Consider the following 18,012-nt stretch of genomic DNA (forward strand, 5'->3'; position numbering starts at 1 on the left):
ACAAATAAAACAAGAAAAGGCTTGAATACTAAATGTCCTTTTCAGTGCAGAATCCATGAGAAACAGATAACTGATAAGCATTTTATCAGGTACAAAAGTTTATTACAATCTAATTGTGTTAGCCGGAGCATGTAAAAAAAAAAAAAAAAAAAATCCAAAATATCCAAGGTTTTAGGACAGAGATACATAGGCAGTCCTGTAAAATTAAATCTCATCTGATCCTATCAAGTAAAAGCTGTATGTAGGAGGTTACACTTCAGTTGAATTTGTAGAGGTGCCCTCAGTATTGTTACACTTCCATGAGAGAAGTTGATGCTTAACTGTTTCATTTTTATTTTTTTTTTATTGAATTATATGCAAACCTGCCTCTTTCATTATTGGTGAAACAATTTCATCTTCTAAATATTTTTCTGAGTTTATTTTAGTAAATCTCACAAAGTTTTCCAAGGTATTATGTATTTAGGTATAAAAATGCTACCAGAATTACTGAAATGTTATTACTGTTAGTGTGATTTAACAGCAGGGAACCACGGGAGAGGCTGTGCAGGGCTTTGATGCTGGTGGTTAACTTGAACCACAGTTGTTAACTACTTTGGTTTAAGATGTTAACGAGTTTATTTTGACAATTGAAAGAATTTGGATTCTGGATGGAAAGATGAACTGAGGGAAGGAAGAAACTTACTTATCTTTTTCTTCTTTAGGGTGGAAATAGTATATGAGATTACTACTTAGTGTATGAAATACACGCATGGGAGTATTTGGAGAGCTATGTGTGTGAGGGCCTGCTTAAATGTTGCATTAAGTGCATTATTAACCAGCCTTGCACTCAATTGGTATAAGAAAGTTAATTTCCTAGGTACAGATAAAAATGTAAAAAAGAAAAAAGGACAAAAGAAAAAAACAACACAAAAACCCCTACCACGAAAAGCCAACCACCATACTTAATTTGGTAGGAAAAGATAATGAAAATGGTGAAGTAGGTTTTGCCCAGTGCTCTCACTGCTGTCAAGTTGATCTGGTCTTGTTTAAAGCTCCCCCCTCCAGTCCTGTCTGCCCCCCCAAAAAGGCATTTGCAACTGAATTTTTCTGAGCCATACATGTGTAATTTTTGTATTGGCTTCAATATAAGTGGTTTCAGAACAAAGGTGTTCCCCAGTTTTTCAGATTAAAAAGAAAATATGACAGAAGTATGCAAGAGACCTCTGCACGCTGCAACACCCTGCGATGTTCTGTACAGCTTTTTTCGTTGTGCGTTTTTGCAGCGTGATGCTCTCTTCCTATGCAGTCATGCAATTATTTGTATGAATGTATAAGCACTAAGCATGAGATCCCTTTGCAAGCAGGATCCACTCTGACTGGTTTTCTATGTGCTGAAAGCCAGCTCTGTCTGTAGGGCTCCTTGCGTCCTCTCTGTAAGCGAGGTTGTGGTTATGTTCCTGGCTGGCCACCTGAGTGGCCCTGGCTGCTCTGAGTTACTTTCTTCTGAAGTTGACAGGCTGTACTCATCTATCCTGTACTGCACTTAGCTGTGAGCCATGACAAGGTTTTGTGTGCTCCTTCTGTGAATGAATGTTTCTGTTGAAGTTTGGAGTATTTGAAGTAGCCTACATGGGTGATGGTTTTATTGTGTGAAATCGAGGATTATCTGGTGGATGGTATGAGGATATGCTCTTTGAGAGTGAAGCCTGTTGAGAAGTGGGTTGGACAGAGGGAGTCTTACCCCACTGGTGTTTGGGAACAGCTGCTAGAGTGTTCTCAAAACTGTGCCCAGGGTTTGTCTTCAGAAAAGCTGTTTGGAGCAGTGCAGGTGGCCACTGGTCCTCCATGTGTAGTAGCAGGTCAGGTGTATGCAGGAGGTGCAAATGACCAGAAAGAGCTGGCATTCCATTATATGCATACTGACCTGGTAGACTGCTCTGCCTTGTCAGATTCTTGCAAAGCTGGTCCTGGAGCTTCACTTAAAGCAGGTTATGGAACCATCGGGTCCTAGAGCTGCTGCTGCCTGCTCAGGGCATAGAGCACAGCGCCAGCAAATGTTTCTCATGATTTTAAGAGACCATGTGGTAAATGTGCAGCTAAGCAGAGGCTTGTGGGGTTTTTTTCTTCTTCCTCAGAAAGCATGTATTATTTAGAAATTACAGTGAGCCTGTACAGCACATAAAATGCATGTGGACACCATGTTGTACCTGTGCAATCATTAATGATGTGTTTTACCATTCAGTGATTTTCCTTTGTCTCGCTTAACAGACTTGCATGACACTTGTATAGAAAAATACACATCTTTTCCCTAAGAAACAGGCAAGGATATCACTTAATGTCTTTTACATTTTGACTTTAAATTGCATTTACTGTCAGATGAGTTCTTGTCGTATAAACTTGTCAGACCTCTCCTTGAGCGTCATTTTGTAGTTAGTTTCTTTGTGAAAATACAGAGAAGGCATACTGGGCTTCTGAAATCTGACGGTAATATTTGCAGATATTACTCTAAAGGATGAACCGTTTCCTCCAGCTTAAAATATTAAGCCAGCATTGCTTCAGCTTGCTTTGCAAGGCTTAACTATATCTGCAGTTATGTAAGTTTCAGTTATGTGATATTTCATGGGCATCTATTTAAACATACAACTATTATTTTTAGTTGAAATATAGACTATATAAAGACTTAAAAGATGTGGGATCAAGGTGGACAACCTTGGCAGCAATGGCCTTTGAACCAACAGCAGTGGATGCAGTCATTTCAGCACCAGCAAGATCCAAGTAAGTATGTGGAAAGCTTTGTGGATTCTTTTATTTTTCCTGTTGTCAATTGAATTCTTGAATCTTTGTTCAGAGCATGAGTGATAGTTGCTTTTTTTGTAGCTGCTCCCAAGATAATACATTTATAATGTTTTTCTGAAGAGCTAGAAAAATAGAAAGCCTCAATTCCAAATGTTTTGACATAGTTAATATTTAATATGCAAAGTATAGACAAGCAACCGGAGTTATCCTGGACAAATTATCAACATTTTACCAGTCATACTGGTTAACATTTAGACCTTACGTACTTTTACAGAATCTGTCCCTGTGAGTTACAGAATCTGTATTTCTGCCAGTTCTACAGCCAAGATGAATCATTTATTTGAGGAAATCTGCTTTTAATTCAGTGCCTGTGTGGCAGAAATACTAACGCAAGTTTATACACAGAAAAACTCTCACTGGAAGATTAGTATGGTATTTATTTTAGGTTACAGCAGTGATGATCATGATCTCTTGTTTGGATTTCTTTCCCCCACAAAAAAAATAAACCCACCAAAGCAATAAACCTGAAATTGAGAGTGAGGTGACAGCAATTCAAAGCATCAAAAGATGTAGGAATAGATAAAAGAAAGCAAAGGTGTGCATTTGATATTCTGGGTGATTGGGCACACCGGTTTTACATTGCTTTCTGTCACTTCAGTTTCTCTAACTTCACTAGAGAAGTTTCCTGACTTGATGATGAGCAGAATACAGACTAGTGTCCTCATCTGAGAGTGCAACTTACTTACTGGAAGGAATGGTAGTGAAGAAAAAAAGGGGGGAGAGAAGTATGCATTCGAGAAATAGGGGGTTATACAAAGACTATACCTTGGAAAATGTAGTTTTATAACTATGCATCTTTCTTAAACTTGAGTTTAGAAATTAAGGCCATATATATATTTCTTTCTATATCAAAATTAGATCACTTAGGTAAAAAATGTATTGCTATCACCCATACAGTGCTAATGTGAATCTAAAATAATCTGCCTTACGGCATTTTGAACATATGCAGAGAAACGCTACTTCAGCAAGTATGTACATTGACATTTGCTTTCAGTTTGTTTTACTCTACACTGTGAGTATGTTTTGATGGTGCTCATGGTACTTGCTGAAGGTAAACGTTGGCCATTTCTCTTGAGCAGTGATACATGTAATTGAGAAACATTTAAACTTCAGACATGTGAATACTAACCTTTTATATTTCCTCTGTTTGTTTTAGGCCAGATTGACTGGGCTGCATTAGCTCAAGCATGGATTGCTCAGCGAGAAGCCTCAGGGCAACAGAGTGTAGTGGAACAACAAGGAATGATGCCAAATGGACAGGATATTTCAGGAATAGAGTCTGGTCCAAACAACCATAATAATTTTCAGGGGGATCCCAACTTCAACAGAATGTGGCAGCCAGGTTTGTCTTCCTTCCTATTCATTTTTTTTAATATATAATGAAATTTTAATTTTTTCAGACATTTTTGTGTGTGAATATGTCCTGTCCCTCAGGTTTCAAGATGCAAAACTACCAGTAGCATCGTAACTGAGTATCACAGCTGCTACTACCCAGTCAGGTGTTCCACAAAATGTGTAACAGTACAGACACAAAGGTCTGATAACACAATTTGATAATCTATATAAAATAAATTGTGTTTATAATATACATATGCAAAAGATTTGTTCTGTCCCTGAATGTTGTAGAAAGATAACCACAATTCAGGCTATCTATTTCCCTGGGTTCTTATTCTTACATCTTATGTTGTGTTTTGCTTATCCCACTGCCCTAGGAACAGCAGCGCTGAATGCAACAGAATGCCTCAAAATTAAAGAGCATATGTTGCCCTCTCCTGTAGTGTAATATCTGTTTCTTGTGTAATCTTGACGTGTAGAATGAGTTTATAATACAGCTTGTAGATCCTGGCTTTGGGTGTCTTAAAATGCTGAAAAATGAGATGAGCAAAATTTCATCTGTAAAATATGTTTTCATGCATTGGAATGGGCTTCCCAGGGAAGTGATGGAATCACTGTCCCTGGAAATGTTCAAACACCGTTTAGATGAGGCCCTTAGTGACATGGTTTAGTGGTGGACTTGGCAGTCATGGAGTAATGGTTGGACTTGATGATCTTAAAGGCCTTTTCCAACCTAGTTGTTTCTGTGATTCTCGGTTTCATATACTTAGTATTTTCCATTTTTTGCTTATGTATCTGATTGTCATCTGCATAATTTTTCAGTTACTGTAAGTTCGAGTTGATAGAATGTTCCTGTTAATTATTTCAGTTCTTTATAACTTCCTCAAAACATCAGTTTTGGCCAAAATTCATTTTCTTTTTAAAACTTCATAAAGTAACACTGGCAATAAGCATGGGGTAGAGATTGGGTATTTTCTGCTGAAATTTTTCTGAAGTTGTTTTCTGAAAGGTTTGTTACCTCACCATTCTCTAATGCAATTGGAAATGCATGAGCAAGGAGGTTAGTAAGCCTGTATGCATGCTTTCTGTCATCTTGGTGAATACTGCACTTCGTGCTTTTTTCTGTTAATGATTGAAAGAGTAACACCTCCAGTTTTCACTGTGACTATTCACATTTGTTTTATTGCAGTGCTTCATAGAAGTAGGTGGAAAATGTCCTTAGCAGCTCTTAGGTATGCTTTACAAAAGGGAGGTAGCCATCAGGTTTTGCCTAAATTTCACCTGCCTGCTGTGGGCTTGAAGTTATTGTAGCCATATGTAAGAATTTGAACTTTACTATGTGGTAGTACACAGAGTGTATTCTAGCAGTATTTCTGTATAAGTAATTAGAGGTTTTCACAGAAATACTGTGTCATTGTTGGACAACTTTGTTTTTCATATGATCCTGTTGTGCGAGTATGCTGACATAAAGCATGTTCATCCTATGCTTTGCCGTCTCTAAGGTGAAAGAGAATAATATCTTAAATGGTATCTTTTGCAAACAGTCACAGAATGGTAAAAGAGAGGAAGACATTTTTGCTGATAATCATAAATGCTTGGTGCCTAAGCTCACACAGAAAATGCAGAACAGGAAAAAAGCCTAGATCTAGGAGGGAGAAGAATGTAACACCTTTTGTTGACAGGAGGCAATGTACCAATGCATTTTTGTTATGATTGGGTATATCATTCAAAGGATATGCTGTTTTCACAGTTTTTTGGGATGCCGATAAAAGACCATGCTGATGAAGATATGACCTAGCTTCCCTTAATTTAGCCAATGTTATTCTCAGTGTGTGAAAGCAGACAAACTGAATCACAACATGCACTGCTACCCGGAGTTCTCTTCGCATATTTACTCTGTTTCTACAAAGCTTAATCTTTCTCCGTATTTTCCAGGTTTCTTTTTGGATCCAAAAGCCCTTTACATGCTATTAATAAAAAAAGCAAAATGGCACAAGTGAAAAGAGCACCTCTTGTATGCAACTTGCAAGCTTTCAAGTCAGTTGACTTGACGTAAATTGAGCATTTAAATAGTGTCAAATGTTAACACATTTATTAACAATAATTCTTGTAAGCTGTATTTAAAGGATAAAGGATTCTGTCCTTTAGAATGCTTCAGGAGTATTTAGACTTATTTCCTAGGAAGACAAAGGTTATGGCCACATGACCTATTAATTCATTGCTTAAGCACTTTTCGCTCTGTTAGCCAGCTGTAACTTACGTTTGAGGGCTTATGACTGTAGCTTATGTTAGGACCTCTGCTAGATACTGGAGAATCCTGGGAATCACCCATTATCAAGACATAAGACTTTGGAAAGCAGGTGTCAGTGGCTGTGCTCCTCAGAAAACCATTAGCTTTCCTTATCAGGTCTTCTAAGCCTGTTATGTGAAGTAAAAAAATAGCTCATTACTTAGAAAATTGAAGTAGAGAAGTAGGGTCACTTCTACAGTTTATAAAATTTATAAGTGCTATGGACTCAGTATCACTGGAAATTTATAAAAACAAATGTACAGTGTGTCTGTGTACATCCAGTTCTGCCCCCAGCCCCTGGGTGTTAGTTCAGCTACAGCTATTTGTATTTCCTTCAGTTAGTTGAAGAAATTGTTGAGACAGTATAGAACAGTCTGTAGATTTATGATTCTTCATAACTTCATCATCTGTGTTGCTTTGAGGAACCTTTTGAAAAGTACAAAAACATCGAGTGATTGGTGACTCATAAATTGTACTAACTTGGTATTGAATTATATTCTAAATCCTAAACAGAATGGGGAATGCCTCACCAGCCCCCTCACCCACCTCCAGATCAGCAGTGGATGACTCCAACCCCAGGTCAAATGGAAATTGTTCCTCCATCCGAAGACAGCAACAGTCAGGACAGTGGGGAATTTGCTCCCGACAACAGGCATATGTTTAACCAGAACAATCACAACTTTGGGGGACCTCCCGATAACTTTGCAATGGGGCCAGTGAACCAGTTTGACTATCAGGTGAAACATATTTGTTGCTTTAATATTGTAGGCGCGCCGAGTCTCTTCCGTGGATGTGTTCCTCTAATATCATCTAGCGGCGACTTTCATTCTTCAGTTCTACAAACATCTGCAGAATCTGTTACTTGATAAGATATATTTTTACCAAATACTTTGCAGAAGAGACTTCAGAGTTTTCAGTTCTGTTCTGAGGCGAAAGGGTTTTTTTTTTCCTATACTAGTAATGAGAAATGGCTGTTGTCTGCAATATTAAAACAAATCATCATGTTCCAGTATAGAAATTAACATTATGTAGTTTTGTAGTTAAAGAAAAAAACAGTAAAAAAAACCAGAGGAGGAAAAGGAAAAAAAAAATCTCAGAAATATGTACTTAAAACCACTAGGTAATGTACCATAGGGAGCAGTCCTGTATTTGCAGGGAGATAGACTGGATGATCCATTGAGCTTCTCCATACCTATCTACTGTGATTCTTTGAATAAACAATGGTATTTCTAAAAAATCCACATACACTTTTTTTTCTTCATTCTGGCATATAAATTGCTTAGCATAATAAATCTGTAGGTGGTTTTAGCCCTCATAATAGCAGGGGGCATTGCACAAATCTTTAAATACAAAAGTTTTTTGATCTTCTCCCTGTTTTCAGTATTTTTCTTCCAAAACTTTGATATAAATGACCAGCTGTACCTGTTAAAACACCTACCTCCTGTTCATAAATAAACCCAAGTGAAGATGGGTAGAAATGAGTGTTTATCTTCTGGTCTACTTTATTAATTCTCCTTTTCAGCAATGTTAGGAAGTGAACCAGTTTGTTTACTATTATGGGATCAACTCTTAAAATTAATTTTTCTAAATTCTACAGAAAACTTGTTTTACAGTGAATAACAGAAGGATGCTGGAGCTGAAATTGTAGTGGAAGAGTGTTTTTTAGCACTAGTGACTTAAATACACAGTACAATGTAATAAACCCAGATTTGATGTTGTAACTCTCTTCCTAAACACCTCTTAAATAGTTTAATTAGGCATTTCTGGGCAGAAAATACTAAAGCACTCCCATCCCCCCATCTTTGCTTCAAGACTTGTGACTTTTGTATTGTATACAGCTTCCTCAGTACCAGGGGTCTCTACTAAACTTGCATATTGATGCAGTTAATATTTTAATCAGCCATATTAGTAGCAGCCATGAAAGATTTCTGGAAAGTGCACAGTGCAAACACTTTTGTAATAAAAGCTTGAACTTTCCATTTTTGTCCTCATGTAGTTACAAGGAAAGACTGCTTCCATAGCCAGACTTTTTAATTTTGTATACTCTTCATTTAACTGCATGCTCCGATGTTAAGCTGGTAAGGAACTGCTGGAGATAGGTGGTGCTTGTTGGGCTTAATGTTTAGCACAATATGAAAGGAGACTGGTTGAAGCCCTTTCAGCTTTGTTAGGATCCCTGCTTAAATCTAAGTTGACTCATTAAATATGTCAGGAAAACTTGTTTCTTGGGGACCACAGAAAGAGATTGAGAGCTCTTAGTAGCCTAGAAATCGTGGATTTCTACTTGCATGGACTTGCACACATGCTGTATTTAGTGTTACCATGTGAAGAAAAATAAACTGCATTACTCTTTCAGCATGGGGCTGCTTTTGGTCCACCTCAAGGTGGCTTTCACCCACCTTATTGGCAGCCAGGACCACCAGGGCCACCAGGTCCGCCAGCACCTTCTGCACCTCCTCAAAATCGAAGGGAAAGACCCTCATTCAGAGACCGACAGCGTTCACCTATCACGATGCCTGTGAAGCAGGAGCCTCCACAGATTGGTACATGTTAACCACTCCTTAATGAAAAAACATAAAAATTTGAAGAGGTTGTTTTTTTTTTGTCTTCCCACAATAAGACGTGTGGCATTTTTGGATTGGGGTGAAGGGTTTATTTCTCTGGGTTTGCTTATTTTATTTGGGTTTTTTCTTCTTTTGGGGGGAAGGGTTTGTTCATCTTACAGAACTGTAAACCTTGTTTACGCAGATGCTGTGAAGCGTAGAACTCTGCCTGCCTGGATTCGTGAGGGCCTGGAAAAGATGGAACGAGAAAAACAGAAAAAGTTGGAAAAAGAGAGGATGGAGCAGCAACGTTCACAGTTGTCTAAAAAAGAAAAAAAGGAAAGTGAGGAGGCTGGAGAAGGGGATGGCCCACGGTTACCTCAGAAAAGTAAATTTGTAAGTAGAAGTGTTTGCTTTTTTCTCAGGTTTGTATTTCCGGAAAGGTATCAACTTCCTGGTCTCCTCAAAAGAGAGATTCTGTATTCCTGGTTCTCTTTGATTCTGTTGCTTAAAATTAAGGTTAAGCTGCTGCTTTGTAGATAATTACTTTGTGTTTTGGAGTTGCTAATGTCTGAAAGGTAAAAGTATATTATTTGATCTGTATAGCAAAGAAGCAAGGATGAAATTGGGCTTTTTTCTTTTCTGTATTTTGGGAACATGTGTGGTCTTTGAAGCAGCTGAACAAATTCAGATACCTTTATTTGCTAAACTGAGCCCATTTAGGAAACCTTATGTTCTGTTCACTGTAGCAGTTAATCTCAGTTGTTAGCAGTTCTAAGTACCAATCTGGCAGTGAACTGGCAACTATGTATTTTATTATCTCCTGTAGGTAGAGAGGGAGTTGCATGTTTCTTAGGATGGGAGGAGTAGAGTTTTATGATAACTGTAATACAGACTTCAGTACAAAGTAAATAGAGTTGACTATCGTCAATAGACACTAAAGAGCTTGGCATCTAAGTTTTCTCTGAAATGTATGATGCTGTTCTTGTAGGACAGCGATGAGGAAGATGAAGATGCTGAAAACACAGAAGCTGTAAGCGTTGGGAAAACCAGCAGGAGTCCATCCCCAGCTCCTCAGGAGGAGCAAAGCGAACCAGAAATGACAGAAGAGGAAAAGGAGTATCAAATGGTATTAATAATGTAGTTCCCACTGAGTGGTTTCTGTTTGTTTGCTCCCATTTTCCAGGCATAGCAAAGTAAAACACTTTTTCTCTGCCTGATGCTGTCAGTAGAGCTATAGCGCACATACTGTAAAGCAGAGTTACATTTGCATGTCTCTATATTGCTTTCGCATATATACAAGGATATAGGTTACATAATTTAGCACAACAGTGAAATAATGTAATGACTGTGATCTTTACACACCGTTACTAATTCTGTGATTTTGCTTAATTTGCCAAATTTCTGAAAACTTTTGATGATTAAGTGGACATGTCTGAAATTTATGCTTAAACCTCAGTTCCTGTGAAAGGGAGTTTTAGAAATGTATTCATGCAAGAAAGTGAGATGAGCAGCAATTTTGCTATGTCACTAGGAACTTAGAAACTTCATATTTTGAAATCAAAGTTGCATGCTAATTGTACAACTGAAACCTTGTTAATTGAAAGGCCTGTATTTTTGCAAAGCATGTGGCCAGACTGAGCAGCTTGGAGAACTAGCTACCAACATTTTCAATTTTTGTAGGAAATATGTCATAATAAAATCCTACATAACTTACCTCTTACGATTTTTGCAGGATTGGGGTCAGTGAGACAGCATACCAGACTTAAATGTGCTCTTTATTCTTTTTTGACAGATAAGTGGGATCAGGCCAAGTACATTTCTGACTTACATATTCATTGTATCATTCTTGACTTTAGGAATCAGCAGTGTATAATACACATGGATACAGTTCACAGTCAAAATACAAACTGTTCTAAAATTTTTGAAGTCAGGTCAAATTTAAACAGCTTCAGACCTATGTTTTTAAATCATATGTTCTGAAAAGTCATAAAATAACACATGTAGGAGAGTATTTTAACAGCCATCAAAAGAAGGAAAGCTCTATGGACATAATTTGAACATAGTATTTATTCAAGGTGTTTTGGCCTTTAATTGTAAATACCATTTACTTCAGATGATGCTGACAAAAATGCTGCTGACAGAGATTCTCCTAGATGTCACAAATGAGGAAATTTATTATGTGGCCAAAGATGTTCACCGTAAAGCAACTAAAGGTATGCCAGCTCTTTTGGGTTTTTTGTTAGTTTCTTCAGTGAATATTCTATATTTGCATGTCTCTAGAACATTTAACCTCCATAGTTATTCCCCAAGAACAATTTTAGTATAATGCATCCAACTTGGTAGAGTTCAAATCCAGTAATCATGTACTGTCATCCTGTGCAGTGTATTGTGAGTTACTTCAGTTACTCCATTTCTTTCATACAGTTCATTTTAGATAAAATGTTACCTGTGTGTCAATGGCTCTTGAGTTGTAGCTGTTTCTTAATGCTATCATCTTTATCTCAAGTTCTTAGCTGTTCAGAAGTGAAAAGAGACAAGCGTTGAGTCCTCAATTAGTAATTAATTTCCTTTCACTATTAACACATACTGTACTTGCATAACAGATTTCTTTAACATAACTGAGTAATCTAAACATGTAACTGCTGAAACTTGAAAATGATGTGCAGATGCTGTAACTTGGAAAGTGATTTATGAGTATATTTGTGTCTTTTTTTCTGTTCACTGTTAATTTGCAGTTAAATTCTAAATCTTCGTGGTCAGAAAATCTAGAAGTGGTTTTAAATGGATGATGCATTTTTAATGTTTCTTCTCTCCCTCCAAAGAACAGCAATAGTAGTAGATTTAACAATACCATAGACTCATGACTATGAAATCGTGGCTATTTGTGTTAACATGTTGTTCCTGTTGTTGATGTGATACAAAGCTCCTGCAAAACAGCTGGCACAGTCCAGTGCACTGGCTTCCCTCACTGGACTCGGTAAGTATGTTCCTTATTTTTGAGAGGGCTTAAAGGGGGAGTTTCACTCTTGCCTTGCGTTTCTAGAATTGCGTTTTGAAACTAGATTTTCATTGCCCAGGAGTATGGGTCACTTTCTGATAACTTTATCAGCGCTTTTGTTTGTTCCACAGGTGATCCTAATGATATAAGTGGGATGGTTTTTGGAGTAAAGGACTAGTCAGTGTGAGTTAGTGTGTGAGAATCTTGCTCTAATTTTGAAAATACATAAAAACTTCAGATAAATTTACTTTTCAAAGTATGATTGTTTTAGAAGCATACTGCAGTCTTCAGAGAGAGGAATACTGTTTGTATTTCTTTCCTATTTTGATCCATCCAAGCAGGAAGGGAAAGCTGATAGATTAATATGGAAGTCTAGAAATATAAGTATTTTTTATCTTTGGTATTATTCTTTTACCTAAAAGCTACATAAGCACAGAGGCTCCCATATCATATATTACCAGAAAAAACAGGAAAAAGAGATTGAAATCCCAGCTTGAGAAACAATGGCAAAAGATCTTTCCCAATATGCTTTTTGTCATCTAAGACTATCAGTGTCAGTGTTCAGTTATGTGTTTGTAACTTGGAATTCTGATTAATTAGGTTGAATGTTATCACAATTATTCACATGTTTTAAAACTAAGTCAATAAAGGTCATAAGAACCTCAGCCTGAAAGAAAGTAAAATATCTCCATGTCAGTTGTTTAAATTGACTTTATTTTTCTTATCAGCCCAGTAATTATTAATATCTCTAGGGGAGAAGAAAGTCCATTTCTGTTCCATCTCCGTACCTGTCAAAGTGCAGTGTTTTCTAAATCATTATAGGAAAATTGAAATGGCATTCAGAATTTCTGTAGCCTTGGACTACGGAGGCGGCTGAAATAATTTCAGAGGTGTCTTCTGGGAAAGGTCCCAGGCATTTTCTGTCCGGTTGCTGATACAGAGGCAGGCACTGTTACGATCTCCACAGAGAGCTTTTTTGCTCTTCAATGCAATGGAAAAAAGTACCATGATCACAGTGGTTGCCTGCTGAAAATAGACATTCCAGAAGAAGTAGAACCAGACAGTGAGCATCAATGCAGATAATGGGGGCCTTGATCACACCAAACACCATTGGCGCTTACCAGAATAAAGTGACTTCATCAGAGAAGAGGAAGTGAAGGAAGGGCAATGTTACTCTCCTCTTTGCCCCACAGAAATATTAGGAACAAAGCTTAATCTTTCCTCGTGATAGACTGGACTTTATGCACGCAGGTGGACTGGGTGGTTATGGATCAGGAGACAGTGAAGATGAGAGGAGTGACAGAGGCTCTGAATCATCTGATACTGATGATGAGGAATTACGACACAGAATCAGGCAAAAACAGGAAGCATTTTGGAGAAAAGAGAGAGAACAGCAACTGCTACTAGAAAAACAGCTAGAAGGTAAATCATATAATGTCTTCTTACATATAATGCTTACATATACTGTTACTTACATACACTGCTGTGCTATGTATACTGCTGTATATGGAGTTTACTACTTAGAGAAAATACATTTTAAGCCAAAAAATACCAAAACAAATTTGGAAATAATGTTCTTTAAAAAGTTTTCACAAAAAAGACGGTTTGAGCTACTTGATCAAAATGGGATTTGCTGCTTTTATTTATAAGAAGAAAAAAAAATCCATGTAGTGTTTTCAGTAAAATATTCTACTTCAGAGTTAAGGCATGGTGCATATCTGTATGCTATGGGTATTGTACTATATAAATACTAGTATTGCTTTATAAAAATTCATGTGTGTGTATAATGTATTTTTTAAAAATTGTTAGTATCTCAGTTGTGACTGGACTGTAAGTTTCACCTTTTACACCAGACTGCAGTTTGTATAAACTTGATTCCTTAAAGTTGTATATACTTCTAAGTATATATATAAAGCATACTTTGCATCATCTGAAAAACATGCTTTTCTGTTACATAACATTGAGCAGTGCTCCATTCAGAACGTACAGTGGTAGGCTGCAGCTTCCTCAAACTCGCTGTTCTCAGTTGTAGCAGAGGTTTGTTTCCACATGTTGGTTCTTCATAATTGGGGTTTTATACCTAATACTGGGGAAAGATAACTGAACCCAGTCAGTTCACACTTAGCCTCTGGTAAGGTGGCAGGCTTGATTTTAAAATACAAACCAAAACTAAATCTCTAATTTAATTCTTCTTCTCCGTGCAAGGTGAGGTTTGTCCTTTTGTAGCAATAATGTAGGTCAAAAGGAAATCACAGTCACCTTGCACTGCTGAAGAGCAGCGTAGATCAACACACAAATACAGTGGGCAGAAGTCATGAGCTAAGTTCATAAGCTGCAGAAGAAATAAAGTGCTATTACAATAGCATACTTTTTTCTTATTTCAAGATGGATGACTTCCTCTTTTTATTTTAAAGGCCTAGAAATAAGACATATGGATCTCTTAATAAAAGGCTGAACTAGCTAAACTTTTGGGTTCCTTAATATTCCTGTCTCTCTGAGTATTTTAAGATGTATGCCTAGTAGGATAGCTTTTTACGGAGAGTGACTGAGTAGTGGCCTGTGACTGCTGTATTCCTAGTGCAGGAAGCCGCATGTCAGTTTGGGGACATCTCCATGGGGATATTTACAGAAATATAACTCTGGAGTAAAGAAGCTGACTCTATACATCCAGAATACCAAAGAATACTAAATTCAGGGTCTCATCGTAGTGGTGTTTAGGAAAGGCAGCATATTTCTACTATACAATACAACACAGCATCTTCTAACATAGTCTGGCTTCTGCCTTTATCACCCAATAACTCAGGGAGCAGGTGGAATTCTTTTTGTGGGTTAGATTTGACTCTCAGTTGCCACTAAGATCACTGGGTTTACAGATGCATTTTTATTCCACAAGTTAATTCAGCCCACATCAATGTGATAGCCCACATCAAAAGGCTGTGCTTGGGTTTTTTTTGGCTAAAAATGTACGTCAGTTATTTTTTTCTTGGTGTCAGTTTAAAATGGGAAGAGGAGGTAAACCCTGGCAAGTGATGCAAAGGATCCTAGGTTGAATAGAAATAAGTAAAACTTCTTTTAAGGTTGGAAATCTCTGGAAAATGCTCTGAGGGTCTGAATTTCTTTACTTTTCTCTGTGAAGATCTTGGCCTGATATTTGTTGTTACTTTCAAGAAATGTAATTCTTTTGTTGTCTTCTTACCATGTGTTGCTGACTACCAAGCTTACATACAATCCAAACTGACTAATTTTTTGTTTTGTAAGAGCTTCACAATCTATTTGCATTAAATACTGTGGTCTTGACTTTTGAGCTTAGTCTTAAGCAAAGAATTATCTATAAGGCTCTCTTTTATACTGTTCTTACCTTCCTTAGAATTCATTGGCTATAAAACTGATAAAAACAAGGAAAAATTTGAATTGCTGGTACTTGTTAGCATTTAGGACTAATGTAAGTTATCTTATGGTCTAAACCCAGTGTTTTCTTTCAAAAAACAAACATGTCACTACAGCACAAGGTACTCCTCTAAGGCTTTTTGTGGTCCTACATAACATGCAGGTACAGCCACTGTTCTGAGGTTGAGAGCCTGCCTGTGCACTCTATGGAAAATGCAGCTTCTTCAGACCAGCAGTGATTACTTGAACCCAGTAAAGTGGGGTTGGAAGGAAGGCAGGAGGTGTAGGTACTGCTAGAGGAATGTTGTAGGAAGGAGAAAGAAAGGATTAGAAAGTTGCAGGAGGAAAGATTATGTTTGTGTAGATGAATTTGAGAGTTCTGGTGCTCCAGGGTATTTGTTAGAGCACTTTGTCTTCAGCCACTGAAATATGAAATAACATCAAGGACTTCTACAAGTGGGTTGTGCACTTTTTCTAAACCAGGACTGCAACTCTTCTAGAGTTATAAAAAAAGAAAACAAGTCTTTTGGTGGGTAGTTGGCATGATGGCAGACAGTGTATTTATTATAAGTATTATGAAAGATGCTTGGAAATCTGGTTTTGCCCAAAGTAATGGTATGGAAATTATTGTCATTTCACTCCAAGTTAATTGCTTTTTTCTTTTGCATACTTTTTTTTTTTCTCAGAAGAAAAGCTACAAAGTGAAAAAGTTTCAAAAGAGATGAATGAATTTATCAACAAAGAACAAAATAGTAACTCGGCATCACAGGAGGCAAAAGAAATTGAAGCAGATATGGTTCATGAAAAGAAAAGATCTCCAAATGCAATTGCACCTGATACAGAGCTTAAAAAAGAGGGTAAAGAGAGGACAGGAAGGAGCGGGTCAGGAAGCTCTAGCAGTGGTAGCAGTAGCAGCAATAGCAGAAGCAGTAGCAGCAGCAGCACTGTATCTAGTTCATCCTATAGCACTAGCTCAGGTAGTAGTCGCAGCTCTTCACGTTCTTCCTCTCCTAAAAGGAAGAAGAGGCACAGTCGCAGTAGGACACCTTCACATAAAGTTAGGCGCAGCAGAAGCAGGAGTTACACCCACAGAAACAGGAGAGAGAGAAGTAGGAGCAGGGAGAAGATAAGGGAAAGGAGAAGATCTAGTAGAAATCACAGTGCTGAAAGAGGGGAGAGGCGAAGAAATCGGAGTCCTTCGAGAGAGAGAAGCTGGGATAGACGTAGTAGCCGTTCCAGAGATAGGCGAGCTAACCGTGCAAGCCGCAGCAGAAGCAGGGATAGGCGTAAAGCTGAAGACCAGCGTAGAAGCCCTCCTGGAAATAGGCACAAACATAAAAGTGAGGGTAAAGACCAAGAAAGGAAGAAGGAGCAGGGTGGAGCTGTAGATAAGGACAGAAAAAAGAACAGAGAAAGGGAGAAAGATCAGGAAAAAAGGAAAGACAGGTCCAAAAAAGAGGAAAAAGAAAGTAAGGCTGGCAGTCATGATGACAGTAGATTAAAGAGAAAAAGGGACAGCGAAAGAACTTTCACTCGCGGTGAGTCCATATGTGTGAAAATAATAAGACAGGATTCCAGGCAAGAATGCAAAAGAATTACTACCAAAGATAGCAAAAAACGGTCAGGCTCCGAATCTAGTGCGAGGAGTAGTTCTGAGTCACCAGGAAGCAGCAAAGAAAAGAAGGCTAAGAAATCGAAGCATATTCGGTCATGCTCCATGGAGAAATCTCAAAGGTCTGGTAAGAAGGCAAGCCGCAAACACAAGTCTAAGTCACGATCAAGGTAGTATACTTTTTAAGTATTTTGTCTGACTTTTTTACTTTTATTTTTTTATATTCGTCTTCATGTGTACGGCATATGAACTTTTTTAATAAAGTATGGTATTTGTTAATTTTTTTGTCTTAGGCAAAAGTAACTTTGGAAAAATCTTTAAAACTGTTAATAAGTAAAGCCTAAAGTGTGTGTGGGTTTGGGGGTCTTTTATTTTTTCCAATTAACTTTTCCCCCCTTTTCCTTCTATTTTTCAGATCAGCGACTCCTCTTCGTCGTAAACGCTGAGGAATTTATGGCACCAGTGCTATGATGTTTAAAAATTCCATGAGTTATAAAGGCTTGTCTCATTATAGAGGCACATTGTGGCTATGTAGGTGAAACCAGAATCCTTTTTTTATCTGTAAATAGGTGTATTTTTTCCAAATGCTGCTCAGAATTAAATACCTAATAGGATTTCTTTGCATTACCTTTTTTTTTTTTTCTCCCCAAGAACGGTAGTGCTTATTAAGAATATAAACCAGGCCATTCTCTTTCAGCTGTAATGTTCTTAAAATTACTATTGAATGTACTGTGATGTCAATAAAGCTCTTTAGTTCATTTTTTTTTTGTTTAAAATTCTTGCACCTGAATTTTGTGTTAAATTGTAGAAGGTACTTTTTAAGGAAAAAAAATAAGCAAAGAAAAAGGCAGCTTTTTTGGTATAACAATTTTTAAAGTATTTGAAAAAGATTTTAACGTAAACCACTTGTCAGAATATGTAATCCATGGACACGATGAAATTAATCTATTGGGGGGGTGGAAGAACAAAGGCAAAGACATCTTATTTTTTCTTTAGATCTGTGTAATAG

The 18,012-nt window shown here is 37.5% G+C and overlaps 1 protein-coding gene across 4 annotated transcripts in view; it reads left to right on the forward strand.

The window, feature by feature from the left end:
• Window positions 1-17,779, forward strand: part of PNISR (PNN interacting serine and arginine rich protein) — a 27,509-nt gene extending 9,730 nt beyond the window's left edge. For 2 of the 4 annotated variants that reach the window (XM_065681173.1, XM_065681174.1), the window contains exons 2-12: window positions 2,636-2,754; window positions 3,992-4,177; window positions 6,974-7,197; window positions 8,817-9,003; window positions 9,209-9,399; window positions 9,995-10,132; window positions 11,120-11,219; window positions 11,930-11,983; window positions 13,256-13,426; window positions 16,078-17,173; window positions 17,419-17,779. In XM_065681173.1, the coding sequence (XP_065537245.1) occupies window positions 2,667-2,754; window positions 3,992-4,177; window positions 6,974-7,197; window positions 8,817-9,003; window positions 9,209-9,399; window positions 9,995-10,132; window positions 11,120-11,219; window positions 11,930-11,983; window positions 13,256-13,426; window positions 16,078-17,173; window positions 17,419-17,449 (2,466 nt within the window). In that variant the 5' untranslated portion in view covers window positions 2,636-2,666 and the 3' untranslated portion in view covers window positions 17,450-17,779. The remainder of the gene's footprint in view (window positions 1-2,635; window positions 2,755-3,991; window positions 4,178-6,973; window positions 7,198-8,816; window positions 9,004-9,208; window positions 9,400-9,994; window positions 10,133-11,119; window positions 11,220-11,929; window positions 11,984-13,255; window positions 13,427-16,077; window positions 17,174-17,418) is intronic. The other 2 variants (XM_065681175.1, XM_065681176.1) reach the window with 2 other exon arrangements.
• Window positions 17,780-18,012: the final 233 nt, after the last annotated feature.

This window comes from Lathamus discolor, chromosome 5 (genome assembly GCF_037157495.1).
Source record: "Lathamus discolor isolate bLatDis1 chromosome 5, bLatDis1.hap1, whole genome shotgun sequence".
Taxonomy (NCBI): domain Eukaryota; kingdom Metazoa; phylum Chordata; class Aves; order Psittaciformes; family Psittacidae; genus Lathamus; species Lathamus discolor.